This window comes from Embiotoca jacksoni, unplaced genomic scaffold (genome assembly GCF_022577435.1).
Source record: "Embiotoca jacksoni isolate LCO1_2020_lvr unplaced genomic scaffold, fEmbJac1.0.p SCAF_22, whole genome shotgun sequence".
In the NCBI taxonomy this organism is placed as follows: domain Eukaryota; kingdom Metazoa; phylum Chordata; class Actinopteri; family Embiotocidae; genus Embiotoca; species Embiotoca jacksoni.
In genome coordinates, this window is record NW_027185363.1 from 11,272,465 (window position 1) to 11,299,507 (window position 27,043).

The 27,043-nt window shown below is 42.9% G+C and overlaps 2 protein-coding genes across 4 annotated transcripts in view; one reads left to right on the top strand and one right to left on the bottom strand.

Moving 5' to 3' along the window:
* Nucleotides 1–2,474, bottom strand: part of ak5 (adenylate kinase 5) — a 60,144-nt gene extending 57,670 nt beyond the window's left edge. For both annotated transcript variants that reach the window (XM_069157970.1, XM_069157969.1), the window contains exons 1-2: nucleotides 2,136–2,474; nucleotides 458–644 (exon numbers count right to left, since the gene is read on the bottom strand). In XM_069157970.1, the coding sequence (XP_069014071.1) occupies nucleotides 458–644; nucleotides 2,136–2,195 (247 nt within the window). In that variant the 5' untranslated portion in view covers nucleotides 2,196–2,474. The remainder of the gene's footprint in view (nucleotides 1–457; nucleotides 645–2,135) is intronic.
* Nucleotides 2,475–4,302: 1,828 nt separating this feature from the next.
* pigk (phosphatidylinositol glycan anchor biosynthesis, class K) overlaps nucleotides 4,303–27,043 on the top strand; it is an 87,517-nt gene continuing 64,776 nt past the window's right edge. For both annotated transcript variants that reach the window (XM_069157972.1, XM_069157971.1), the window contains exons 1-10: nucleotides 4,303–4,419; nucleotides 4,645–4,698; nucleotides 4,804–4,895; nucleotides 5,267–5,402; nucleotides 5,810–5,921; nucleotides 6,801–6,897; nucleotides 8,209–8,326; nucleotides 10,119–10,229; nucleotides 11,874–12,046; nucleotides 19,099–19,174. In XM_069157972.1, coding sequence (XP_069014073.1) covers nucleotides 4,354–4,419; nucleotides 4,645–4,698; nucleotides 4,804–4,895; nucleotides 5,267–5,402; nucleotides 5,810–5,921; nucleotides 6,801–6,897; nucleotides 8,209–8,326; nucleotides 10,119–10,229; nucleotides 11,874–12,046; nucleotides 19,099–19,174 — 1,035 coding nt within the window. In that variant the 5' untranslated portion in view covers nucleotides 4,303–4,353. The remainder of the gene's footprint in view (nucleotides 4,420–4,644; nucleotides 4,699–4,803; nucleotides 4,896–5,266; nucleotides 5,403–5,809; nucleotides 5,922–6,800; nucleotides 6,898–8,208; nucleotides 8,327–10,118; nucleotides 10,230–11,873; nucleotides 12,047–19,098; nucleotides 19,175–27,043) is intronic.

The window sequence follows — 27,043 nt, forward strand, 5'->3', positions numbered from 1 at the left end:
ATTCTAAAAGTCTTCCGAGAACAGCGTGTACGCTGGGCTCTGCGGGGTTTCGGTACAAACACCATCTCCTGTTCAAACACTGAGCCCGCTTGGGGTCCTGACTCCGGGAGAGAAGGACGTACGCCGCTGCCAGCTTTCTTAGAAAGAAGAAGATACAGCACGTGCTGGGTAGATGTGCCAAAAATCGAACGGTGCTAGTGCCAAAGTGTGAAATCAGATGAGTTTTAGGGCCGAAACTGACAATTGTTTCCATCACCGAAAACTTTTAGTCAGAGAAAAGTCTGCAAATAGCAGCTGGTACATTTCTAGAGTCTGATGTCAGTCTTTTGGTGTCTTTTGCACCGATTCTAAACCTGAACTGAAGCAAGAAACTTCACATTTAACTGGATTGAACTTTAGTGCTGCCAACAATTCGAGGAAGCGACTGATTATTTCAACTTCGCAGCTGCATCCTCACCGTTTCTGAAGAGCGACCTGCGTGATTGGCCTCCGTTGAGAGGGGGTAGGGACTTCTTCTCCCCGCCCACGAAAGTGTCCCACCGTACCTTGTCCGGTCCCCCGAGCTCCCGCACTTTCGTCAGACAGCCCTCCAAGTAGTCGACGGGGTCATCGGGCCGGTAGTACATCAAACCTGTCAGCAGGCTCTGGAGGGAGAAAAAAAAACAAAAAAAACAGCGCAGGGAGAACGTGGTGAGGCACACGGGTCCAAAACAAGAGCGGGGGGGAGGAGATGTTTGTTCTGGCAGCGCTACATCTCCGTTATGATCTGTTGTTCTGTGACGGTGTGGCGGCGCCGCCGAACAGCCCGCTTTAATGAGGTGAAGTTTTGAAGTGCGGATCTGGTTGCCTTGGCTCGGATCCATCAAGGGGGCAGAGGGTGAGGGGGACGACAAAACAACTCATTTTGTAGGAAGCCCGTGAAATTGGTCTCAGCCCGGCAAATAAACACAACGCCCCGATGACCTCGTTGTTGTGGAGGAGGAAAGCCAATGACTGTGATGAATGTGAGGGGGGAACTATGGGCCAAAACACAAGTCAAGTGTGCGTTAGTGTCACACTTTTCTCCTCGAATCCTGAATGCCTCAAAACAAAACCTTCCTCTGGGACTTCCTCCTTCACCTCCGTCCCTCCTCACTAACAAACTCCCACCTCAGCGCCATCAATACTTACTCTGCCAACTTTCCTGGAAACAATTGGACATGCTTATTTACTCAGATTGATCATGAACACGCTTTTAATACGAGCAGTAATTGTAAGCAGTAAAAACTACAATTGCAATGTTGATGATGATGATGATGATGATGATGATGGTGGTGGTGTGCCACTCCACTGCTCGATGTAATTTGAACTGACTGTAAATAAACAGGCAGTGATTGCTTTGCATACATTAGCTGCACAGTGCTGGAGATGGAGTCTAATTAAGTGGATGAGCCAATTTAAGATCCCCTCAGGAAAAGTTATGTAACATTTCAGTATTATATTCCTGCGAGCTCTGATGTGTGTCTGTCTGCAGCTTAGAAAATAGTGGATGGTGACTTATTTCTAGCATTTTTGACCTTCTATAATAGTTTCTTGTTCACATAATACTTTCATTTTCTCATACATTTTTAGTTATAGAGTTCTCTCAGTCTGTCTATTGCCAATATATCGCTAATTATTCCTATGATCGGAGTTATATGACTATTTCTTTTCTGCAATAATTGTAAAACGCATTGTGGACTTTTAATGTTCTTTTTTCTCACAACCCATATCTCTATTTATTTTCATCTCTCGTGATTAATATATATATATTATGTAAGACAGAAGAATGGAGGAGGGTTTGGTGTAATTGCGCAAACAGTTATGGTTACATATGAATTTTAGGGAGCAGTTTGTACAATTATGAATGATCTGTCATTTAAACCCCTATACAATGAAGAGATGTGCCTCCAGCGCGTCATATTCGCTCCTCCATCAACCTTGAGATGACGGATAAAGAATGAAGGATCTTTACCAGTAACACTGTCTGTCACGCATATTGCAATGCATCGAAAATTTATCTTTAAAACAAAAAAATAATAATCACACCATCATATCTGCACGTCTACTGTACCCGGGATACCTCGTCCCCGCAAAGCGCGCACCGCACTTCTCACCTCAAATAGTTGAGGTATCTCCCGCCGGGCGAGATACTCCTTGGCATCGTTGGTATTCATCTCTAATCGGATTTCTTCAAATCACAACTTGTCCGAAACGTTTTTCTTCTTCTTTTCTTCCTCTTTTCTTCCGGTGTGTCCGTGCCGTTAGGTAATCTTTGGTTAATGACCGAGCTCCCTCACAGATCTTCCCCCTTCAGCGCATTTTTTTTTTTAGTTGTCTCCTGTGTGGACTTTACAACTGGATTCCTGCAGGCGATGCCACCGCGCCACCCTCCTCGGTGATGCGGATGCGTGGCTCGTCCGTCTTCCCTCCGACGGCGCTCTGCCTCCAGCACGCACCGTGTCTGTGTGCCTTGACGTTGGCACGGAGGTGGCGCGCAGTCTGTGCCAAAAAAAACGCACGCACCGCCTCTCCGTGGCGTTTTTTCCACTCGTAGTAGCCTTAATTACTCAACTACTGTACTTCTACTTAAGATAAATATTTCCATTTTATTTAACTTAATTCTTCTACAGTTCAGACTGAAACAGAGCTAGTTGGTTTTCACATTAAAATGTCATACATATATATATATTATTATATGATTCAATAATAATATTCAAAAATATCAAACAGTATTATAACTCTGATGGGAACTTTGCGTACTTTTATTGTTAATATTTCAAATATATATTGTTGCCAAGATACTTAGGAGTACTTCAGGAGTATTTTTAAGTTATATCATTAATGATCAATCCTCCATCACTGGAGTTATATGAACTTGATCCTATTGGTGCAAACACTAAATATAGAGAAATATGAATTGGGGAAAGTTCTACAGAAAATTACTTATTTTATTTACATCTCCTGCAGAGTTGCACTTAAATTGTGTTGAAACTTGACTTTGTTTTTCTACACATTTTGCTCCTTTTTTGTCAATCTACGACATCAAACGCTCCACATTTTGAAACTTTGTTACATTTTTTGCACAAAGAGACAAAATAATTGTACAAACTACAGTAACTAAACCTGTCAGTGCAGCTCAATACAGCTGAATGCAAATGTTTGGCTGCAGGTAATCTCTTCACTTGCATAACAATGTGTTAAGTTAGATGGAGACAAACAGTTCAGCAAAGAGTGAACATGACACATTCAGGTTTTTTTTTTAGGCAACCCAGGAACAGGAATAGGCCCATTTGATTTCCTGATCTGATTTGATTTTTATAGGCCACTAATCTTCTTGACAACTGGGCAGCTGACTTTAAGCTGACTTTAAGTCTCCTCCTATCACAGAATACCATGAGAGTAGTTCAGAGACAAGAGTTTATTGTTAGAAAGTGATCATTCTGTCCATTCAAAGATAAGCCGCACATACATGAGCTCCATTATCTGCTAACCACACAGAGTTGCTACCAGACATGCTCCCTGCAACCATAGCATTGATCCACTGAAATTAAATCAATTAAAATTCAATCTTCCATAGTTTCACACATTTTCTATAAGAAAAAAAAAACACATTTCAGGACACATACCTGCACAAAAACACAATAAAGTTTTGATTTTCAGAGAGTGTTCATGTAAGTTGATGGTGACACATTTCCCGATTTCAAAGAAGACAATTTATAATAATATACGCATGCAAGCGCAAACCTACAGGGATATGGGGGAAAATATCAACTGAATTATCAAATTTTTCTGTAGTAATTATTCTCTACAGTACTCAAATGGTTTCCAATTTATTTATTTGCTCATGCGTTTTTCTTTCACTTATAATTTGCATGTGTGTATGCAGTGTATTTGTGCTTTGCATACACTGCATAACTGCGTTTACTGCTTTTACTGCTCTCTTGCACAAGGCTCAAGCAAGCTTTTACATACGGGCACCATCTGCGCTGGAGAGGATAATATCATCAACACAATGAAGAATGAATCTACTGTCTAAGTTTAAAATGAAGTTATGACACAATAAATAAAGGTCCACAAACGATTAAAACTGTCCGTGTTGTACGATCTTCAATATGTGCCAATCATATCTTTAGTTGACCTCTGAGGTAGAACAGCCCACCTCGTCCCCGTTTTACAAAAAAAACATTTAAAACGTGATAAAAAAAATGTTCCCCAACCACTTTCTCCACGCCAAAGCTTTTATTTTGAAATCTCTCCCACCGGAAACACTTGCTGGGCGGAGCCACCGGCTTTCACTTCCTTGTTATCCACAGCCGCTAACAGTGCTGCACAATGAAAACACTCTCCTTACTGAGCTTATTCGCGACATACTTTCTAGCAGGCTGCATTAACATCGAGGTGAGTGTGTTGTCTGGCACCGAGCTCCGAATATCCCGCCGAATTTGTCAAATGTTATGTTTAATTTGACCGGAAACGTCGTTCTCGTGTTAGCCCTCTGCTGTCATTGCCAGCTGTTTTGGTACCGAGCCTGGTCGCTTTGTAAGAGACCAAATCAGATAAAAAAAAAAAAAACAACACGAAACATTTACCCATATATTTTTTTTTGTCCTTTTTGTTTCTCAGGACAGCGCCGGGCAGTTCTTCAGCAGCGGTCACACGAACAACTGGGCTGTTCTGGTGAGTCCATCGACGTTACACGTGAACACGCTCATTGATTGAATGGTGGTAACAGCACAAACTCAAGTTAACCGCCTCTCTTCTTTATTTGCCTTTTAAAAACAGGTGTGCACATCCAGGTTCTGGTTCAACTACCGACATGTGGCAAATACTCTGTCCGTGTACAGAAGTGTTAAGAGGCTGGGCATCCCTGACAGGTACTGAACATATGGGATATCGGTTGATGACGTGAACGCAGAGGTTTCTATTGTTATTGTGGTGTTGATGAGTACATATTAAATCACTTTGTCCACTGTGCTGCAACACAATGCAATTGAGTGAGTATTTGATTGGCAGGCAATCACCAATTATTGCTTGTACGCTTCTCTTTGATGATAGTAAACTGAGTATGTTTGAGTTTTAGTCAAACAAAACAAACATTTGAAGATGTCAGATTGCCCCGTGGGAAATTATAAAGTTGTTTTTTTTTTTACATATTTTTTTGTGCATCTTAGAGAGAGAAAAAAAAAAGTATTAAATAATGAAAAAATATATTCTCTTTTTTTTTTTTTTTTTTTAAATTTCCCAGCCACATAGTTCTGATGCTGGCTGATGACATGGCTTGTAATCACAGAAACCCCAAACCTGCCACAGTGTTCAGCCACAAGAACATGGAGCTGAACGTGTACGGTGACGACGTGGAGGTGGACTACCGAGGATACGAGGTCGGTTCGCGTTGCGGTTACACGCCAGCGCCGTTCTGTAAAAATGTTGTTTATTGCAAATCAGTCAGCCTCATGATAATCTTGTTCTATTTTATAAAAAGCCCGAAGACTCTAATGTCCACACAACAACGTCTCGAAGGCTGAAAAATACAGATTGCTTGACACCAGCATTTGCCTCGTGTGTTGACTAGGATATGATGACCTAATAATATGCATCTTCAAATAGGGGAGCACGCAAATATTTTGTTTGTCCTGGAGCGCCATTGCCGCAGCTGCTTTCTACCACCTTCTTTTTGATGATTTACTTTTGCTTTTAATATGAACAAACACCGCACTGTTAGTCCATTTTGGATAATCGATTTGCACAATTGAATTGATTAGAAACGTTTGTCTTCTGTCCGCATCAGGTGACGGTGGAGAACTTCCTGCGAGTTTTGACTGGACGGCTGCCTCCCAGCACTCCACGCTCCAAACGCCTCCTCTCTGATGACAGAAGCAACATCCTCATATACCTCACAGGTACTTAAAGAGTTTAACCGCCCTCCAATACTCCTCATTAACGTTTATATTTAATATTCTCTTGTCGAAGCATTGTAATTCTGTGTGTATGCACCTTTCCCGTAGAATCTACCTTCTGTTTCCCAGATTAACTCTGAACAACACACAGAGAAAGAACATGTGTGTTATATGTGTTGGTGAAGAGAGCAAAATCACAGCAAGGTTTCAGCAAATTATTTCAGCCAAAGGTGCAATAAATGTATCTTCTCTCATCATCATTTCAGTTTGCAAATGATAGCCTCACCATTTGCCATTCTCATTAGATACATATCAATTGTTTTAAACTGCCCCTCTGCTCTTTTCCCTTTAAAGGTTAATGTTTAATTAAATCCCAAGTTCACTTTTTACGATGATAGCGGAGGTGGGTTTTGTTTCTCCTCTGAGAAACTCTGCAGGAAACCTTCTTTTTTTTTTCTAGTGGAGTAAAAGTGACTGAAAAAAATGTGGGTCCTGAAGGAAAACCAGCTGAGAACCACAGTTATACAGTATATTTAGTTTTTACCTGCACATATTTACAGGCCATCTCAGTGAGGGTGATGGAAATTGATCACTTGTCATTATTGACCACATATTTTCTGCAAGGCTTTTGTATGAGGTCTAAAGATATTTGATGAAAGGAAAACTTCCTTATTGTCCTTTCAGAGTTTCTACTGTCCTCCTACACGGTGCAGACTTCTGCTAGCCCTTTTCATGTGTTTTGTTATTTTGTATTCTATATCACATTATATTTAGCTGACGCTTTTATCCAAAGCGACTTACAATAAGTGCACATATCATGTTTTTGCTTTACGAATCAAAGATGAATGGATTATTAATAATAGCGTGTGCTTGTTTAAACAGGCCATGGCGGGAACGGCTTTCTGAAGTTCCAGGACTCGGAGGAGATCAGTAATGTGGAGCTGGCGGACGCTTTTGAGCAGATGTGGCAGAAAAGAAGGTAAATAAACTGGGAAGCAGCATTCATGATAAAACAGAGAGGGCCTCGCAAGGTGACGTCACACACTGTTATTTTCTTGTTGTAAGTCCACCTCACATGGTGAGTGGTATTAAAGGTGCAGCTAATTATTTTATGATCTCTTAATTTCCTCGAGCTCAAGTTGATGTCATCAAATGTCTTGTTTTTTCTAATGAACAGTCAAAAAACTTTGACATAATACTATCTATATTTAATAATTCTCAATAATATAATTCAAGAGAAGGAAAAGCAACAAATCTACAACCATCAAATGTTTTTATGATCGACTGATCATTTCAGCTCAAATTGTGATATGATACTTGGAAGTACTGATAGAAATATAATATATATTATTGCGCGTGGTAAGTAGACCTTTTTTTATCACTTCTGATTTCCATTGATTATCTGTTATACTTTGGATGGCATGGTCATGAAACAGGTATTAAACGGTATTCTATGTGGTATGAAGATTAAAATGACTTCATGAATATTGATTAAGAATAAGTTTCAACATGATATTGTCAGTGTTAATGTTTGAATTTGACTTATTTTCATTGCAGCTTGACCTGTTAAACTAATGCAACGCATCATACACCATTAGAAGAGTGAGGGAATTACTATTAAACATGCAGCATATTTACGCAGGCTCTTCTAAAATGGGAGACGGTCTCTTTCTTGAAAAGGAATGGAGTGGCTGCGCTCACAATACACTAAATGAGCCGGCACCTTTCTGCTCCGAGTGTCTCTATTGTCCTCCAAACCAATCATCATCATCACCACCAACAGAGTGTCTGGGACACAGTCAGGCTCCAGGCTGCTGGATAAAAGCTTAGTGACGCCAGCTTTGATGCTGATGTGATAATTGCAGGCTTGAGCTGCCAAATTAAAGCCACTGAAGGGACGTCCGCCACCTCCCGTCTATCGTCCCTGAACCAGATAGAAAAGTCTGGGCATGTTGGTCTAATCGGGGGTGGAGGGGAAGAAGTTGGTGATGAAATCTGTCTTTATAGAGTGAGGGAGGGAGTGCGTGGGAGTGTCAAAGGGACTGAATGGAGCTGTTGGTTTTTCTTGGTCACCATGGTAACTGCATCATGAAAGATGGTTAGAAGGTTTGTGTGGCACCAGTTGGGAACAAATTGGAACAAATGGAGGAGTGTAATGCCAGCTGTGTGATCCCTCATCAGTTTTATTTGTGTTCTGATTTTGTGTGTGTGTGTGTGTGTGTGTGTGTGTGTGTGTGTGTGTGTGTGTGTGTGTGTGTGCGCGTGTGCGCGCGCGTCTCTCCCTCCCCAGGTACAACGAGCTGCTCTTCATCATTGACACCTGTCAGGGCGCCTCCATGTACGAGAGGTTCTACTCTCCAAACCTCATGGCTCTGGCCAGCAGTCAGGTTGGAGAAGACTCCCTGTCGGTGAGTTATTATCCTTCACTCATATGGAAGACATGAATTAAAAACCATTCATCAGGCTGTCAACGTTTCCAATGAGCGCTGTGGTTTGAGTGCACGCTGCACATAAAGACTTATCCTGAGTGTTATATTCATACAGACCACGAAACATCAATCAATGCCACTGCAGTAATAATAAAAGTGGGAAGTTTTTTTTAATTACATCAGTTAATCTTCATCCTTGATTCCATCTTTCTTGTCGCATTGAAATATGAACAATATCTTAGAGAAGTGTGTAAGAGAAGCAGACAGATGGGGTCAACTTGTATCAATTTATCAAAAACAGTGTGATATTCAGTTTTAATCTCAATTTAATCTCTTGGAAAAGATGTAAAACATTGGAAAATGCATATGTTCATATAATATTTCCCTAAAAGGGAGGCCGTTTCAGCCCCCCACAACATACCTGCACCTAAGTCCTCTCAAACTTAAGGAACACTCTGAGAGAAGCTTTGTCTTTTATTATTTTTGTGTCTCCTAAATGGATCATCAATCGGTGATATTGAGCTTTTGTCTGGGATGTGCAGCTTTAACCTTTATGTCATGTATTTAGCCATCAAGTGCATGTTTTAAAAACCCCTTTTACCAGAAATCTAGAGTGAGTGTTGGACTTTCCTGGTTCAAAATGAATGACGCTGCTCTGTAACTTCCACACAAACTGAAAAGGGAACGTCAGCGTTGTGTTCATACGTTGCGTTTCTACGACCCCCCCAAGAGGCCCAAAAAAACCCCAGTTAATTCAGGCTGATGCATACGTACCTAAATATTTCCAAAGGGAAATTGCATTGTTACAGCAGTTGTTTCAGTAAAAAATGAATGTGTTGAATGTAAAATGACAAATAATGCAATTAAAGGCTAAACATATGTAAATGGTCTGTACTTGTATAGCGCTTTATCACCTTTCGGTCTCAAAGCGCTTTAACATGGTTTTCCCATTCACACACTAATGAGACAGATCACCGTGCAAGGTGCTGCCACCAGGAGCACATTCACACGCCGATGGTACCCCATCGGGAGCAACTTGGGGTTCAGTGTCTTGCTCAAGGACACTTGGGCATGTGGACAGGAGGAGCTGGGGATCGAACTGCCAACCTTCCGATTAGTGTGCAACCCGCTCTCCCGACTGAGTCACAGCCTCCCTGATGTACAATAGCTAAATAAAAAAAATATTATAAAAAATAAATAAAGGAAATGAAATGTAGATGAAAAATAGACCCACAGCTATACTGAGTGAACACTTAAAATTCTCAGTGTGTGTTTTTCTCTGCTACACACACACACACACACGCACACTGAGACAACTTGAGACCCGACGTGTGTTTCTGCTCCACGTTACAGGACCTCGTGTGATTATACACTTCGTTTACGGGTGAAGGCAGAAGTGGCACAGTTTGAAGAACATTTGTCAAAATACTTTTCTTGAGATGTCGTTACTGAGCAATTAGTGTTGGTGCTATTTATTTCACCCTGACAACATCTCTGAATGAATAAAAAACAAAAAAACGGTGTTTTTCAAAGCTGATTTTTTTTTTTTTTCCCCCCCCCTTTATGCTTGGTGACACTTTAATGTTTGGAAAAAATGTACGTTTGATCTGTAGCTTGATGTTGGTCTCTGTTTGTTTGTTTGTTTGTCAGTCACGATGCACACCTCACAGATCAGGCTCTGATAGTATTCTGAGCTCCGAGCCAAAACAAAAACCAAAAAAATGCTGACAAAGCATCCTGACATTTTGTCTTTTTCCTGTCTCGTCCACAGCACCAGCCGGATTTGGCCATCGGAGTCCATTTGATGGACCGTTACACCTTCTACCTGCTGGAGTTCCTAGAAGACATCCACCCCGCGAGCAAAGCCAACATGAACGATCTGGTGAGGATGCGCGTGCCGTCACGGCTGCTACGTTATTGTTCAGTCAGAAACATTTGAGAAAATAACAATTTCCCCAAAAACCAAAATGACTTCTTTTATTGTATTTTTTATTTTTTTTAATCTTCAGATACAAACAATAGAAACAAATATTTAGCGTCTTTTCTTAAAAATAAAATATAATAACATTTGAGAAAATAAACCTTTAATTAATCTTCAACAGGGAAATTCAGTTGTTGTAGCAGCGTCGGTACATATTACAGCAGACTTGACATTTCATGGCATGTTTATATAATTGTGTTAAAGTCTACAGTCACAATCTCTGTAAATGTATAATTTTTAGATTTTTTTTGGGGCTTTGGGTCAGTCGCCGGCAGCATCTCGCCTGTACTTCCCTCCTTCTCTGTCTCGAGTCCTAAACTTCCCCGGTTCCTAAAAGGAGTCCGATGAAAGTCACTCGGTCCTCGCCGGACTCTGGAACACATGAAACAGAACGTGTGATGCTGCGTTACGGTTATTGGCCTTTTGACGCATGCTGGCGGAGGCGGCGAGTTGCCCGCCGCTCCGGTTCATGACTCCCAATTCCCGTTTCATCTCTTACCCTCAGATCGTTATTCTGCCATTCAGTCCACGCGCTCTGACTAATGCTAATTATTCTTTACAATTTTCCTGTTTCTGTAGATGCGCTCTTTGTTCTTCTGCTTTTTTTTTTCTTTCTTCTTCTCAGAATTAAGGATCAATACTATAGATTTTCCTCGACAAGCCCACCAAGTTTGGTTTTAATCCAGGCTTCAAAGACCTGCCCCCACCCCCCCCTCCCCTTTGACGAAACACAAATTGCCTCCACCCTGCCGACCAAATCCGTCAGCTGCCGTGTGTGTTTCTGGACCCGTTTGGCCACCGGAGATAACGTTCACCTCGGTTCAGTGGTCTTCATATTTCTCTTCAAACGGAGAAACCCCGTTCGTGCAACACAACGATGAATCGCACACTTAAGAGGATTTAACCCACAAGGTGTAACACGCATTTGTTGCTGACAATGACGCTCCCAGACGTCGAGCTTGTCGTACGAAATGGAAGAGGGGTAAATTATTGACCAGAGTTTGTCTTTAAGATCTCCCTTTTTCCTGGAAAAAGTGTGGACAGATTGTGTGGGCTCGGTCGAGTGTCTTTTAACGTGAAGAGTTCTTTTACTTGCAAATAATGACCCGTCCTGCCCTCCCAAGCCGGTCTGCGTAGGAGAAACACTGTCAATGCAGGATTTTTTTTTTTTTTTTTTACAAATTATAAATCATTACTACGCAAGCCTTTAACTCATATGGTCAATTTATCAAGAACAAACTTCTATTTTCCTTCTTCCAGGAAGGCTGTAGGCTCTCTCTACCTCCCCAGGGACAACAAATGCAAATTAGCAACCAGCTAACTCTGCTGCAATTACTCTTAATTGTACCTGAAATGAAACACCGTGTAATGAATGCTTCAGCTAAATCTCCTGAGTAGATACCTTCAACATTAGCATTTAAAAGTATTTGTTTGAGTTTTTCTTTGTGGCCGTCTCTAATGGGGAAAAAAACCAAAAAGAAAAGCTAATGTGAACTGAACCCGTGTAGTCCTGACGTGAAGTTTGTGGTTCCTCCGCTTCTTTAGTTCAAAGTATGTCCCAAGAGTCAGTGTGTGTCCACTCCGGGCCACCGTACCGACCTGTTCCTGAGGGACCCGGGGAGCGTTCTCATCACCGATTTCTTCGGCAGCGTCCGCAAAGTGGAGATCACCATGGAGGCCATCAACTTGACCGAGCCCATCGAGCTGCTGGAGGAGAAGTAAGTCCAGTTTATTTTCTGTCAAGGGTGAAATGAAAGACACTCAAAGCACAATAATTCTACTTGATTCTTTTCTGGATTCCCTTCTTGAACTATCAGAATGTTTTAATGTCTAAATATGATTTTTTTTTTACACCCGTGATGAAAAAAAAGTAAGTTGATGAAACTTAAAATGTAAAATGATAAAAGTAAGTTTTGTGTGTGTCTGTCTGCCGTCATTGACATCGTCTCTGCTTTAATTGACGCTCTGTGGGCCAAATTCACTTTACGTTTACTTCCCAACAAACCAGACTTTGATTCCTGTTTCGAACATCTCTCATCAGTGATATTGATTTTTCTTCTAATTGATGTGTTGAGTGTCCTGTTTCTGGGAGAGTAAGCCACTCAGGGGACGTCGCTATGACGACCGTGTGGCGGACCCGGTTGTAGGGGCTGACCACTACGTGATGCTTTGAGGTCATAATGAGCTCTTTGTATCATATTTGCTGCTTTCTAGAATCGGTTCCAGCGCTTGGCGGTCATAATGAAACATTTCCCTCGTCTGCCTTCAGGCTATAACTCTTGTCACTCTTCAGAAGTGGCGGTGAGTGAGCGGCAGTAGTTGCCGCAGATGATCTGTGGCGCCACCTTGCGGTGGATAAAATGCGTCCGCTTCCAAATGTAGTGTATTCTTGAGTTGCTGTAGCGGACGGGTTTGGCCACTAGATGGCTGTAGAGAGCCGTCGGGCCCTTCCTCGGTGCCTGGGTGACATATTGTTTGCGTTCTCACACCGACACACTAATCCCATAATAAGCACAATCACCAGGAGTTTGAGTAAACACGCAGCTAATGCACTAAAATGCAAAGAGGCCTCCGTATATTGACTCATTAGGCTGCGGATGAGGGCTGGTTTACTGTGCTCTACCTGAACGTGAAGGAAATATAAAACTTCAGTACAAACACACCCCCGCAACCACACCCCCTTACACACAAGCACTTGGGTCTATTAATTTCATTAAGCTCGGTTTTGATTGAACCACTGGGAGGAATTAAAGAATCTAATGCGCCTGGCTGCTAATTAGCAATTAGAGCCAATTGCAATACTGATTTTAGTCATTGGCTGTTTTTGCCTCCGGCAAGTTAGTCATTGCACACAACTTCCCTGACTACTTTATTATTGATTAGGGCCAACACGTTAGGTCTGCTGATCCTCCGTGCAACACAAAAACACCCCAGCATCATTGAGCCGGCTGTTGCCCTAATTCAGTCCTTGAGAGAGACTTTTTTTTATCTCCATTTCTGATGTAAGAAAGCAGCAATCCCCTGATTCATTTGATGTTTAACGGAGCAAAGTTTACTCGCGCACCGAAGCACCAGCAGCGTCATTTTACTTTTAAGAATGATACAAAAAAACAACAACACACAATTGTGAAAGTTCAAAGAGTTCTGTCATTTTTTTGTGTCACATCAGGAAGTTTTTTCTTTGTTTTATTCAGACTTAATTAATAACTCGGGGACAGCAGGCTTTTTTTTTTTTTTTTTTTTTCTCCGGATAACATGTTTGTCAGGAGAAAAGTGGTGCACGAAAATATTCTCCACGATCTCATTACTATTGCACTCAAATAATTTAAATTAATCATATCGGTAACATTTACATTCATAAATAAAATGCTACGTGTAGTGAAAGTGAGGCTGTAGAAAAGCAGATTAACCCAAATAGAATCACCTGTAAAATATAATTTAAAAAGCACATTTGATAATCTTTCAAAGTCTTTCCCTTGCAAAGTTTTACTTTTTTTCCCTTTAAGATCTGACTGAATGTCAGATGTATGAAACTGCTTTACTTTTTAGTTTTCATACAAAACTCCAGCTGTGTGCTGGGCTGATGAAATCCAGATATAAGCAGAGACACTTTTTTTTTTTTTTAAGATGCAAAGTGACTATATGCAATAAAGTTACAGAAAAGACGAGCAAGTGTGCCGGAAAACAGAAATTAATTGGTGCTATAAGCATTAATGCTGTGTTGTTGGGGAGTCTTCACACGTGTGCTCTGGATGGGATTAAAATCACTCACCTCTAGCAGTGAGAAGATTAATCAGGTGATCAATTAGTGGTTTGGCATAAAATTAAATGGCGACCGTATTGAACTGGTGCTTTCAGCAGCTTAAATTTGAGGATCTGCTGCTTTTGTCATATAAGAGTGATGGTTGGAGTGGTTGGCTGAAACAATGAATAGTCAAGAACAATTGGTATTTTCAATTCTTTTTCGTATCAATCAGTTATTTGGTAATTAGGATTATCAGTAAAAAATCTCATCATTAGCTGCAAATCAAATTGAAAACCAATCGGTCATCGAAGACAGAAACAGACCTCTGTCCAAATGCTGCTGCTAAACTAAAATAATAGTGTTTTGGAGACTTGGAAATGGGTTGTGGTGAGCTGTGTGTGTGTGTGTGTGTGTGTGTGTGTGTGTGTGTGTGCGCGTGCGCGTGCGTGCGTGTGTGTGCACGCTCCCACTCAGAGAAGATCACAGATGTCCTCTGAAACAAGCTGTTATTAAATCTAGTGCTGTTTTAATACACTTTTCCCGGCTCGTTCGTCCACTCAGACGCGCGAACGAGGACATTCACAGATGACGGGTACACGTGTGTGTGTGCGCGTGTGTGTGTGTGTGCGTGTGCATGTGTGAACGTACACGCCCGTCTCCCACTCATCTCCACACATCTGCTTTCTCTCAGAGCCGGCTCTTTCATTAAGTGAATGGCACTTGATGGAGAGGTTTTAATGGACACCCTAAATCCGCTTCATTATACGTTGGCTTTACCAGCGTAGTGACATTGCGTAGTTACTGACTTGCAGCCATCGGTGGGTGTTTAGTATAACATGTCCTCCCCCCAGAAGAATTACAACTACCGAATTAAAGCTGAATTTATATACCGCTGAGGTATAAAGTAAAGTTATCGTAATTTGTGGCCTGAGGCGCTGGATTGACTCCACCAAAAAAAAAACCCGATTTGGGCTCCTCACTCCAACCGGTCGAGGCAGATGGCTCCGCCCACTTCTGAGCCTGGTTCTGTCGGAGGTTTCTTCCTGTTAAAAGGGAGTTTTTCTTTCCCTCCGTTGGAGGATTTTCTCCCTTCGAGGGGAGTTTTCCCCTCCTATGTGGGAATTTGAATTGTTGGCTTCCTCCGCATAATGCTGTAAAATTCTGTTGAAATGACTTAAATGTGTTAAATGCAATGAAATAACCTGTCGTGGTTTGGTGTTATGTAAATAAAGCTGAATTGATTTAACAGATGCTAAAAGGAGATTTGTGCGACTTAAAGATAGTAGCTCCATACAGCAGTGATACCAGGTGGGTGGGAGGGGGGGGTGGCAGGGGGGCAGCCACATCCATTAGAATCAGCTGAGTGGATTGAAATATCCTCTCCAAAAAAATGTCCTTATGGAAAATATAGTGGAAAGTGGTTTGAATTGGATTAGAGCTCATCTCGTGCTAAGTGAAAAGGGGGGGGAGTTGCTCGGCTCGGCTCGGTGGCAGAAAGCGATCGGAGCGCCGGGAGACGGCTCGGCGGGAGGTCGTCTCCCCGCTCGTCAGCCCATCTTGTCGTTTCCTGCCCATCAGAGCGGCTTCTGCCCTGCCGCGCAGACGAGAAAAGACAGGACAGGAAGTCGGATAGGAAAGGGGATAAAGAAGGCAGGTCAACCGAGGCGAAAGCCAGACAGGGGAAAAACGTTGACAGAAGTAACTGGGAGTGAAGAGAGACGCAAAAAGAGAAGAAGGAGAAGCGGTTGGTTCGCTCAGCAAGTGGTTGGAAGGAGATTCATGGTGGCTCGCAGGGGGATTCGGCCCACTTTGTCAGCAGCTGTCTGGCCTGAACTTTCTTTGAAAGACTGTCAGTCACTTGAACCTCCACTCGACTGTGACCTTTCAGCGGGGACTCCTCCGTCTGACTCGGTATCATCAGACTGCGATGTAGCAGCCAGCCTGTCCGAAGAAATGAAGCTTACAATACATTTTGCGGGTCCAAATAATCGCAATGGATTTGGAGAAATGTTGAAGGCAATTGTAGCTTTGTTTTCTTTCTTTCAGTTTTTATTCTTTTGACGTACGCGTTTGTGCTGAAGCTCTCTTGGTGCTCACAGAGTTGACGGAAGCGATTGCGTTTCAGTTTCACGTAAATACGGACGCAGAAATCGACATGAATGCATCGTTGCGAGTGACAAAAACAAACAGAAAAACAAGAATGAATTTGCACAAAAAAAAAAAGGTGGAAAAAGTTGCAACGCCACACTGATTCTCTCTCCGATATCTGATGAAGAGACTTATCTTTCAAATTGGTTTGGACTCATTCCAGAAAAGCATTGAAGGGGAACCAAACCTTCCAGTTTGTCCTTCAGTGAAACCTGATGTAACCCAAGTTTGACACCTGAAAGTCCAAACCAAGGTTCCCGTCTTTGTTCTGAACAATTAATCCGGTAAATTTTGGTGTGTGTTGTCAGTTTTAGCTGCGAGTCTTTCTGTGCTCGGATGGAGAAAAAAAAAATAAAAAATGAATGAACAGACTCATTTTAAGCTGTGAGGAACAGACGAGTGGAGCCAGGCTAAGAAAAACACTTTCAACACCTCAGGATTTACGTGGGAGCTGGAATGGGAAGTATTGATTGGTCGGCAGCTCGGAGGGGTCTGGAGGTGGAACAGGGGACGAGCAGTTCAGTACAAACCGTGCTTTAAGAACAAATGTAAGACTCTCTGTACTTTACTGATAACCAGTGATGAGAGGTCAGGACTGGGGTGACGTGGTCTCACCTCTCGGTTACCAGTAAGGAGTCTCAATTCTCTCGGTGTATTTCTTTGTGGGAATCATGGATCGGTAGCTCGCCCTCCACCCCACCCGCCACCCCGTTTCGCCACGTTCAGCGGTAGACACTGAAATTCTGCTGTGAGCGGACCGTCCTGATTGGATTAAGTGGGAATTAGGATACTATCAAATCTAAGTTTTTGTTTATTGCAGAGCGGAGGGAGGCCCAAGTCCCCCCCGACAAAACAAATATCACTTATAGGAACATTTTAGGCCCCAACAACTCCTTTCTTCCTTTATTTTTGTTTCTTTTTTCAGATTTTTTTTAAATTTTTTATCGTGTTTATGTATTTCTGTTACAGCTCACTATACCGTTAGAGATAAGACACGAGGCTGCATAGCGTCGCTCTGCTTCTCGTACCCACCCAGCGTTTGTAATTTGGTCCGTTGAGGATGTTTGCCAAGCTTGAAGTGTGTTGCGATCCAGATTATCTGTCAGTTAAAGCCTTATAGGAAATCAACTTTCAATTAGGTGCCTGTGTCTGTTCTCACAACGGGGCTCTTAAATCCTCTCGTATTACATTAAAAGATTTATCTCCTCCTCATTGAGGTGTAATGTTGCAACCTGCAAAAGTCACACATGCAGACTTTTGTTTGTGTTTCCTTTGTGTACAAACGGGCAAAAAAAAAAAAAAAGCAAACAAGAGAAGCACGAGCGCTGGTGGGTGTTTGTAAAACCGTGATGAGAAGCTGATGTTTGGTGCGCGGCAACTACAAACATCAGCACACAAACAAACATGAAACCAACCCTATACGAGCTCCCTGTAATATCCATTGATTGTTGCGTTGATGTTCACTCTGGTTTTCAACCCGTGCGGTGTGGATAGCACCGAGGTCCTCGGAGTCTAAAGCTCTTCTAACATTTCTGAAATTACTGCGGTTAAAAAAAAAAAAAAAGCTGGTGAGAAAATGTCTTACAAAAAAAAAACTGACTTTGTAAAGTGATGCATCACCTAAAACTCTCTTTTCAGAGTTTTTTTTATTTTTTTTAATTTTTTTATTTTTTTTACTCTATCTTGGTCTGCAGGGATCCATTCTGATCACATCCATTATCTTTTATTCTCTCATAGTTTTTCAGGATGAGTTTTATGAATTCATCGAGAAGGAAACATTTATTTGCATTGAATTGCAATGTTTTATCACCGGCTCTGCTCCTAATTAAATTACACCCACTGCAAATCAACGCTAAGCAAAGTGTCCGGATAGTTTCCGACCAAGCGGCAACCAACAATTACATCACCCGTTGGTTTATGAACTGCCGTTGTGAGGCCTTAAATTCGGATTTTGGCCGTCGCCATCTTGCCAACGAGGAGCGGTTTGGAGCTTGAAGTGACCGTATTTAGACGAGCTGGCGAGGAGCGAGCTGACTCGATCTGTTTAGAAACCCAATGACATTACGTCCCACCCACAGACAGCAAAAATCTGACTGCACCACAGGCCTGTCAATCAAACAGACACGCCCCCTCCCTCCCTCCCAAAAACCCAAAAATCAAAAACAAAACAGATGGGCTGCCAGAAAACGAAGAAGGAGGGAATTGAGCTGACTGTGTATTTCGTGAGAGAAATTGAATGGGAGTCTACGGAGCCAGGTGCTTTTTGGAGCCAACCTCTTGTGGCCCTCGGCGGTATCGCAGTTTATGGCACTTTCGCACGGGCTTCATTTTTCAGACCCGAAAGCTGCGTCCACTTTTATGTACAGTCAGCGTTTAAAACCAATGCAGTTTGTCACTTTCTCAGATTATTGTTGTGTACAGATCAGATCTGTTTTCTCTGCAGAGAAACACTCTTTCCTACAACTCGACATATTTGAGGTTATAATAGAAATCCATCAAGGTTTGAAAGCAGACCTGGTTTTACAGGAAAAGGGTTGAAGCAGTCTGATTGGTTCATGTCAAGTTCTGCCCCAAAACACACCTACGATGGATTAAAAAACAAAATACCACCCCTGAGAACAATGTGCCTTACTTTATCCACTGTTGAAGGGGCAAAACTGGATCTGGACACTCCCTAAATGCACTTGCACATGCGCTCTAGACCGTGTGCTAAGATTGTTAACATGGAGCCTGATATGGCAATCACACGCACACGCACTCACTGCCAACAGAAACACTGAGTCTGATCATCTGTAAAAACCGTAATGTTTCCAAGGTGATGTCCACTTTCTTGGGTAAATGCTAAACGAGTGCTGTTTTGTGTGTTTTCTCTTTCAGTTCTGTGAATGGAGACGTGCAAAAACAGATCTTCTCATATGTGGACCAGCTGCCAGTTTCTGAGATCATACACCAGGTAAGAGACTCATACCGACACCGGGGTAATTCCAGGACACTCCAAAACACATGAAGAGGTCCACATAAAAATGCAATCTAGATATTTCTATATATATGTGTGTGTGTGTTTTGTGAAGTGCGTCCACGCTCGCCCCTTAATTTGGACACAGAGCGACGGAAAAGTTCCGTGCAGCATCCACCAACAGATGTCTTTGTGCCGTTTCCATGGCGACGGCTCTCGGTGTGAAATGCAACTACTTCCCGGTCTCGGTGCGGAGGGGCCACCGTGAAATCCAGCAGAATGGAGAGGCAGGATTGTGCATTCACCTCATTCCCAAATGGATTGTGGCTTTCAGTCGGGTCGACCTTCACAAATGAACGCCTCTTCCTCTGAATTCAAAATAGAGGCTCTTTGGTCCTGCATCACTCTCGTAAGGTTTTCCATTATAAGCCCATTAAAAATATAAAAATACAATTTCTATACTCCAGCTTGTGCCTCAGAAAAGTAAAGTAAAGAAGCCGCTTTAATCTTTGACACAGGTAAGAGCAGACATTACCGGTTCTTCCATTTGGGGTTCAGCTTTTTCAAAATTACTGAGTGGATATGTTATCTTTGTTCTGAATCGGCCATTTTTTGGTTGCATGTAACTGCACTTTGACAACTTGAACAAAACGTCACCTTTTTAAGCAGCAGGTTGGAAGTATTCCTTATTGCGTCTCCGAACGTGCACTAGCTGTGCATTATTACAGATTTTCTGAGAGTATTCAAAGCTAAAAAGGTACGACGTGACATTTTTATGACTGTTATTAGCATTCTGGAGTTACCTCTCCCGCACATTAAGTCTTCATCATAGGCATATCATCTCGATGCCTCCCAGGGATTATGACTTCAAAATAAAACAAAGGGAGGACATGTTTTAGAATCATATTTTTTTTGCTGAGCAAAATGTGACAGTTGAGATTTTTTTTTTCCTCTCTCTCTCGCTTCAAAATGTCTAAACACACACCAAAGAATTTCAGTTGCTGAATTAATGCCAAATGTCAAATCTGGCTTTGGGATTTTGAGACGGTGGATCAAAGCAGCTGTTTTGTCAGGTTTTCAGAACTCTGAGGCATCAAAAAAAATAAAAAATAAATAAGCTATCATTTATTTGTTGATCCCTTTGAAATGCTCCTGATTCAGCCTTCAGTGACTGCAGTAGTGTTTGGAGCTGTTGACCTTTGGTTTGATGATGATATTTGTCTCCTCCACGGAAACCGAAACTAAACTATCGGTCGTTGATAAAAAAGAGGTCTAAACCAACTGAACCGAGTAAGTGGTTGAATAAAAAAAAAAAAAAAAAAATCTTTGGGTTTCTTTTGCTGGGAACCTTCTGCACCAAGTGTGAAGAAAGGAGGCAAAAGTCAGTTGGTGTTGAGAAATGGAGCCGACCGCGGGCCGGAGCCCCGACAGGCACTTACCGAGTGTCGTGATGGGAAACAGGAGGGGTCTCCACGCCCGCTGGCACTCTGGGAAATGAGCTATGGACTGCCTCTGAAGCAAAGCACCGGTCAGTTTCAGACCTCCCGCCCGCTGCCAAACGTCAGAGTGTGTTTGCGTCCGTGTGCTGAAAATTACGATCGCGAAAACACAAAGCGCTCCGTTAAGCCTCCGCGAGCTGCTTCTTGGCTTCATATCTTCCCCCCCCCTTTTCATCTTTTATACGCGTTTTTCTGTTTCTCGTGTTTTTGTTCTCCTCACCCCCTCCTCCATTTCTTTTTTTCCTTCTTCTTTTTTTTTTTTTTTTTTGAATGCACCCACACGTACTGCACACAAGCACACTCTCGTCAACCCGACGACCCCTGGCAGAGATTTCGATTATCAGCTCGCGCTCCTGCTGGGCTGAAGATGGGAGTCCTGACAGACTGAGTCATCTCTCTCTCTCCATTCACCGTAGTCCGTCTGCACTGCAGCAGAATGACCAATGTCCATCAAGCTTATTGACAGTTCTCCTCTTTCCTTTTTGTTTTGTTTTTTTCTTTTTTTTTTGATTAGCTGTCCTATAGCCTGCAGCGCTCTCCCCGAGATATCTTTGTTGTCACGCCGCCGTGGCAGCAGCACCCTTTTGTCGGCGCTGATCAGATGCACTCACCTAAAGAACTGGATGAGATTGAATCTCATAAGATTTTATGTCTAAAATGTTCCAAAGTGGTCTGCAGCTTATTTCAGTCGGGGCCACCAACAACAAAAAAAAAAACAAATCTTCGCTCCGTGTTTATCTCAGAAGAAAAGCATTTTTCTATTTGCCAGAAGAAGGAGGCGAAGGCTTGTAAATAGAAAAGTCATCAGAGTGACTGACAGTGGATATAGAGGGCTGTGCTGTATGGTGTGTGTGTGTGTACACACAAACTTCCCCCTCATTTTGTATGTGGATGTGTGTATGTGAGGAGTTGATTAATGTCCTGTCACCGTTGGCAGCCGTCTCACTGTTGGAGACGGGGTGAGTCCCCTCGTCCTGCCACCTTCTCTCTCCAACTTCACACATCTCATTCTGACGCCAGTGCCTAATCACAATATGTTCAGTTCTGGAAATAACTAGAAGGATCTCTCTCTTTTTCTATATATATATATATATATTTTTTTTTACCCTCTTGTGTATTGTACTTTTTTTTTCTTCTTTTTCTTTTTCCTTCTCTACTCTCCTGCTGCTGCGAGTCCTGGTCTCTGGCGTCAAATTGTTATTTGTTCTTCTGCCAGCTTGACGCCACCCCACACGGCTCCAGAGAATTGAAAATGGAAAGAGTGAAAATTAATGCTTCGCCTGCCTCGCGTCGCTCTCCAAATCCTCCCACCCTCACTCGGTCTGCGACAACGGCACTTTTCGAAAAGGTGCATGTTCGGATTGCGGAGGATCACAGGCCAAACCCACTCCGACAATCTCTGTCCGTTTAATCACATGTCGATTGGAAGGTGCTTTGGTGCTCGCTAATTATTAACCAGAAAGGCAAAACATGCTTTATGAGAGAATAATGCACCCACGGCTTCGACTTGTCTCGGCATTTGCTGGGGGGGGGGAGGGGGGGCTTAAATGTCAAGGCAATACAGTGAAGAGTCCTGGCAGTGCACAGCGACTGCTTCTCCTTCATCCGGCTCGGCGCAATATAAATTTGCTGCAGTTTTTTGACCTTGGGAGTGCGAGTGTTTGGCAGGGCGTTTCAGACCTCCCTCAACGGCCATTAGCATCCTGCGTGGCCATGTTAATTAGCTCCAATCAATCAGATGGGTAGCTGTTAATTGATTCCTACTGGTGAATTGAATACGCAACACGAGGCGTGTGTAATGGAGGCGGGCTGCTTGAGTGCAGGTCCGCGTCCTTGGCGGCGAGACGGGAATTGTTCCGTCAGCGAAGGTCAGCGGACACTTGTCACTTTTCTGCTCCTCTTCCTCGTTCCCCGGGCCGAGTAGCTTCTTCCTCTGCCGCCGTCAGGTCGCTTTATCTTTCCCTGAAAAGGCAGCGGCGTTTTGATTGCATATGTTTTCTTTGGAAAGGAAAAAAAAACTGTCAGGCATGTCTGAGGAAAAAAAAAAATCTTCCAGTTTGTTAAAAAAAAAGTTATTAAATTGAGTCTCTGTGTTTATTTATTTAAGCAATTAGTTGGCTGACAGAAAATGAATAATGTTGATAAATTACTTCATTGTCTAACCTGATATGCAAAAAGAAATTCTGACATCTGCTTTCACATGTGATGATTTGCTGCTTATCTGTTTTATATGGTTATAATTTTATTGGATTTTGAACCGTTGCTTGAACAAAAACAAACAAATGGAACTTGGTCTTTCATTTCTGGAAACTTACAATGAGCATTTTTCACAATTCTTCGCATTGTAGACACGATCCAGCCTTATAAATCGGTCTATTTTTTTTTTTATATCGGTTGTGTACGTTATGTCAGAAATATCCTCGGATCTCTGTTACATAGTCGGTCCAACGGAAAGCAGTTACTCGATGAACATATTGGACACAATTCTTATGGAACAAAACTTTAGGGATCTTTATTCAACAGATAGTTGTTTACATAAAAGTCTGAAAAACATTCCTTCAAAATTCCAGCAACATTTTATATACCGCAGGAATTATTAAGTGAAAACAATCATTCGCTTGTTACATTTTATCTGCTCAGAAACGTGTTTCAGCCTCGTCCCTCCGATTTTGTCTACAGTTTCTCTACTTATGTCTCTCTGCCTTTACTTCCCTCTTGACATATGCTCCTCTCTGCCGGCTGTGCTGACGTGGCTTCCTGTCAGAGTCGATCCATCTCCTTTTCCTCTCCTTTACCCAAGAGGCAGCCTCTCTCTCTCTCTCTCTCTCTCACACACACACACACACACACACACACACACACACACACACACGTGTCTACAAAGAGTCAGAGTCACACACACCTCCGCCCACCGTTGTCTCCGAGGTCAACCGCCCCCGGTGTCCACGCGCTCCCAGTCGTCTCTTCCGACCAGACTCTGACTCGTCCTCCAGGTGTTTAACCCTCAGCTCCTTTCCTCGTCTCCCCGACGGCCACTTTGTCACCACGGCGGCTGCTGAAGAGTGTCCCGACTCGCGTTAGGTTGCGCGACGCCCATCCGATTGCTCGTAGGGAAACAAAACGGCGAATGCGTGCGTCGTGGACGGCATTCGTGCCGTTTCAAAGTCGGTTTCTGTGCGACGGCAGCGCTCGACTGCCAGATGAGTTTTTTTTTTTTTTTTTTTTTTTTTTTAATGCGACTGTGTCAAATCGTCTCGGTGGGAGAGATCGCTGTTGTCACAGCTCTGTGTGTCTGTTTGACCGGAAAACACGGAGGACGACGACTCGAGCGTGCTGGCAAATTTAATTGGGATTTGGGGAAATGCTGCTGTTTCGACTAAACTACAACAGACGAGTCAAAATCGCCCACTGTTCAAAACAGAGGATTTAGCCCGCAGTGTCGGCGACAAATCAAAGCCCGCCGCACGGCTGATTTTGGTCATTTTGGGATAGAGGGCTGTTCATACGGGTCCACGGCGTCGGGTGAGATGTGGCCTGTTGCTTTACTCACAAACTAATCGTTGATTGTTACAGTTGCACAAATGTAATAACTTCAAAACCAAAACCGCTCGCAGTCTACAAAGAAAGAGCATCGCGAGCAGCGGCTGCAGTTCTTCGTCTCTATTAACGAAGGAGGCGTTCGGGGTCACTGTCGGGCCGTCGGTCGCCGACGCTCGGAGCGCCGCGGACACTCTTCGCCGTTTCACGGGCCCGAAAAGGTGAAAGTATCTTTTAAGAACAACGAATTGAAAGCAAAACAGAGTTTGGTGTGAAACCGTGATCTAAAGATTTCCGCTCCACCGGGAGTGTTTTGGTTGCGCACCAGTTGTTGTCTTATCAGCTACGAGACGAGCGTCAGACTGTGATTTTTTTTTTTTTATACATCTTGAGGGTTTTGCACTTGTCTTAATTGACATTTGTTTTTATTTGGTTTGATGTATTTTTATAATTAAGAGTAAATGGGCAGGTTTTTTTTATTCACAGTATTTTCAGCGTTTCAGTCCTTTTAACCGTTACAGAAAGAATTCTGGACAATGAGAAACTTAACGATTGTCAAAACAACTGACATTCGACAAGTTGACATTTATTTATTTATTTTTCTTTGCGCTACTGAACCGTGAATCCAAAACTGAGTTACATACATCAAATTTTATATAACAGATTTTTTTTTTTCCTCACGTTTGTCATCATTTCAGCCCTGAGAATTGGAGCTTTGTGCAGCTGATAACTTTTGGCTTCAGACCAACAGTATCACAGACGACCTTTCACTTCCGTTTCATCTAAAAAAAAACAACAACAAACAAACAAACAAACATGTAAAGCTACTTTTAAATTTTGCCACACCACACCATTTCCTCCAGTGTTAAGACTCTGTGATGTGGATTTCATGATTTAACGTCAACCGAGCAATCGCAGAGACGAGACATTTAAATTGTTGTGGTAGTTGTAAAAGTCCTGTCACATGGTTTGAGGAGATGTGCGAGATCTAATATGAAATAAATGACTGTTCCAACCTTCTCTGAAAATAGCGCGTTCACCAAAGAGCCCCTCGTTCAAAGAGCTGATGAGAAAAATAGGTTTCCAGGACCTTTTAACCACGCGGCTATTTTTGGACCAAACAAGCCATTTTGACGTCTGTTGGTCTGATGTCACGCAAACGAGACCAGAAATCTGTCTTGTTGTCTGAGACGTTCCCTGTAGTTTCTGTCAATCTCTCACCAAGCAGCCGTCGATTCCGATGCTAAAAACATCCCTTTGTAGCTGGAGCTTCGTCGCCTCCGCTGCTCGCTGAAGTCGGTCTGACAAAATCATGATATTCAAATGTACAAAATCTAAAAACCATGAGAGCCCGATCGATTCTGCATGTTTGGATTTTTGGGGCTGGTACTGATAACAAAAAAAAAAGCCAACAACAACTCCAATATTTAATTTGCGACCAAAACCTGGTTGTCAAACACGGATATATGTAATGGAGGCAGGATTTCCAACGATCACCTTTTCTTGTTTTCATATCAGTAAAACATATTTGCCGATACATCTGTGTGGCAAAAAAAAAAATTTGGTTTGGCTCATATCACGATATCAATGATAATATTCGATAAAATTATCCAGCCCTAACTGTATGTAGGAAAGGTACCTGCGACGAACTGGAGGACAGTCAATGCTTTTTTTTTCTTTTTTTTTCTCCATTACAGTTTAATTTGCTGAAGTCACTCCTCGTTATTAGTTTTATCATTTCTAATTAGACATTAGGCCTCAAAAAGCCGTATGTTTGAGGGCGTTTCTGTTTGATTGACAGGCCCGTGGTGGAACCGGGTTTCCGCCGTCGGTAGGCGGAGCGTAGTGTCTTCACGCTCCTGATCCGAAGGAGTCGGATCCACCGCTCCCTCCTCCCTCCTTCCTCCTCCCCCCCTCCCTCCCCGGCTCGTACGAATACCGGTGACTTCCGGCTCCCAAAATAGCGACCCGGCAAACGGGTGAAAAGCCGAAGCTCAAGCCTTCAAAGCGTTCAGCTCGCCAACCGACGGGGTGACGCACGAGGTGCACATTTCACATTCACGAATTGCCCCCCCCCCCCCCCCCCCCCCCCCCCCCTCCCCAACCAACACAACCGTGACGCTGGCGTCCAGGTGCCACCGCTCCTCCTCCGCAAGCCTGAATTTGAACTTCTTTTCAAATCCGCCCGCGTTGTTGCCGAGCGTTAAAATGAACACAAGCAGAGCGCGCTGGCTCGCGTGTGTTGTGCGAATGCCCGTTTTAGATAAGCAGCAGCTCTTCGCCTTGGACCTCCGGCCCTGACTCCGTCTCACACGACGCCCCCCCCCCCCTCCTCCCCCCCGGAGCTCAGCTCTTATGCGGGCCGCCTCTGCTTTAGCATTCTGGATGGCGGTGGAGGCTCTATTGATTTGACTTGATCGGGCTGTTAAATAAATTTGGAGTCAGACGTAATCCAATTTTACTGCTGTCCTCGGTCTTTCTACATTAGAAATTGGCAGCGTCGTCACGTAACCGGGAGTTGGGATTGAAGTGACAGCCTTGAGAAGACAAGAGTGCACAGACACGCGCGCTTCCGGAAATTAACTTTTCGCCTCGCTTACCAAGAGCTGCTGAACTAATAAGAAATTAGAATATTTTTCACCAGGCAAAATGCAATTCATATTAATTATTCCCAGAAACATGTAATCATTCCTGTTCTAAATGCTATTTCATGAATAGACTCAAGTATATATATATTTTAAGACCCACTGCGCTATTATTATTATTATTTTTTATTATTATCAGTGGGTCAAGTTCATCATCACCTCTTCTTCACACGCTGAGATAATGC